The 1,593-nt window shown below is 57.2% G+C and overlaps 1 protein-coding gene across 1 annotated transcript in view; it reads right to left on the bottom strand.

Moving 5' to 3' along the window:
• CACNA1H (calcium voltage-gated channel subunit alpha1 H) overlaps positions 1–1,593 on the bottom strand; it is a 73,114-nt gene that overhangs the window by 68,116 nt on the left and 3,405 nt on the right. The window contains exon 2 of the mRNA XM_011376985.1: positions 1,493–1,587. Within this exon, the coding sequence (XP_011375287.1) occupies positions 1,493–1,587 (95 nt within the window). The remainder of the gene's footprint in view (positions 1–1,492; positions 1,588–1,593) is intronic.

Genomic DNA, 1,593 nt, shown 5'->3' with positions numbered 1-1,593 from the left:
CCCAGCCATGCCACCTTCCTGCCAAAACAAAATGGCCCAGCCATCTCCAGGCTGGGTTCTGGAGGAAAAAAACACACCTACAGTCACCCTGAAAAGTCAGGCTGGCTGCTGCTCAGAGACCCAAGCCCCAATACCCCAGGATGCCCACCTACTGGCTGCAAGGACTAAGGCAGGCGCTGAAACCTGCTGCTATGCCTTGGGCAGGCCCTCCAGCCACCACCCACCATCCTGGACCCACCATCCTGGACCCAGCATCCTGGACCCAGCATCCTGGACCGCCACTACCTCCTTCACAACCAGAAAGCGATTCTGACTCAGCCCATGTTTGGACTTGAGAAAAGAAACATGAGTTTTATTACTTTTTTAGTACAGGTTCCTCTTTTGTATTCAATATTTATACAATTAAACATACAAGGTAAGAAAAATATATACACACATTGCTCATTTCACCTCTGTCTCCCCAACTCTGACAAGAAAAGTTTATGTACAAGCTTCCACTTCTGGCAACCTCCTCTACTCAGCAGTCCATCCAGGACCTTAACTCCCTCCAGGTCCACGTGCAGGAAGGCTCAGCATCCACAGCGGGGCCACCTGACAACCAGCTCTACCAGCAGACCAGCGTGGAGAACTAGCCAGGAGTCAGGATGAACCAAAGCTGACACTCCCCAAAGGCCACCTGCTGGGGGGCAGCAGACCTAATGCCTGTATCCCAGAAGTGCCTCCTGCACAGATCCAGCTCTGCTCTGGAATCTTCAAAGTCTGTGCTGCTCTGACCAGGAACACAAAAAGTGGTCCTTTCCTCTTTCAAGCCAGAAAAAACACCCAGAGAAAGTACCTGAAAAAGGGGCTCCAGGGTGCCAGCTGCCTCCCTGCCCCCCACCCCCAGCTGCGCATGACTTAAAGCGGCCCCAGCACTGAGTTCAGCCCAAAAAAGCGAGTTCACAACCAACGTCACTGCCTCTCTCCGTGGAACGTGTAAAAGGCCGGCGAACGAGCACAGCTTCCCGGCTCCCACGGGTCTCCTGAAGCAGCGCTGAGACGCGCAAGACACAGGCTGAAAACTTTGCCTCCTTTACACTAGGCTCCTTCCGGCCTATCCCTCTCCAGCGGGGGTCCTGCCTGAGGGCATAAGTTCTCTAAGCCTAGTGAAAACTCTCCTGATTGCAGCCCACGAACGCTCCGGGAGTTCCAATCTCCCCTGACGACTCCTCTCCCCTCCAAGCCCGCGGTGGCCTCGCTGTTACTCTTCCATCCCCTCCCGTAATGAGCTGGCTCTGGACCGGGGACACCCATTTGAGGGGGGAGATGCCTGGCTGTCCCCCAAAGCGTGGACCGGGCCAACTCCCTTGGAGAAGCGCTGCCACTGCGTCCCTACCCTGCGCCCCCACGCGCCCGGCCCGAGCCGGGTCCAAAGAGCCTGGGCGCACGGGAATGCACGCTGAATGAGTGTCACGCACAGAATACCCGCACCCTGGCGGCTCGGGAAGGATATGGGTTACAGACCAGCCGGAGACACCAGCTGCGCGGCCGCGTGGTCTGCCCAAGGCAGAAGAAGACAGTGGCCGCCAACGCCGGGTACGGGACGGGCTGCTC

This window comes from Pteropus vampyrus, unplaced genomic scaffold (genome assembly GCF_000151845.1).
Source record: "Pteropus vampyrus isolate Shadow unplaced genomic scaffold, Pvam_2.0 Scaffold303, whole genome shotgun sequence".
Taxonomy (NCBI): Eukaryota; Metazoa; Chordata; class Mammalia; order Chiroptera; family Pteropodidae; genus Pteropus; species Pteropus vampyrus.
This window is presented reverse-complemented; position numbering and strand designations above follow the sequence as displayed.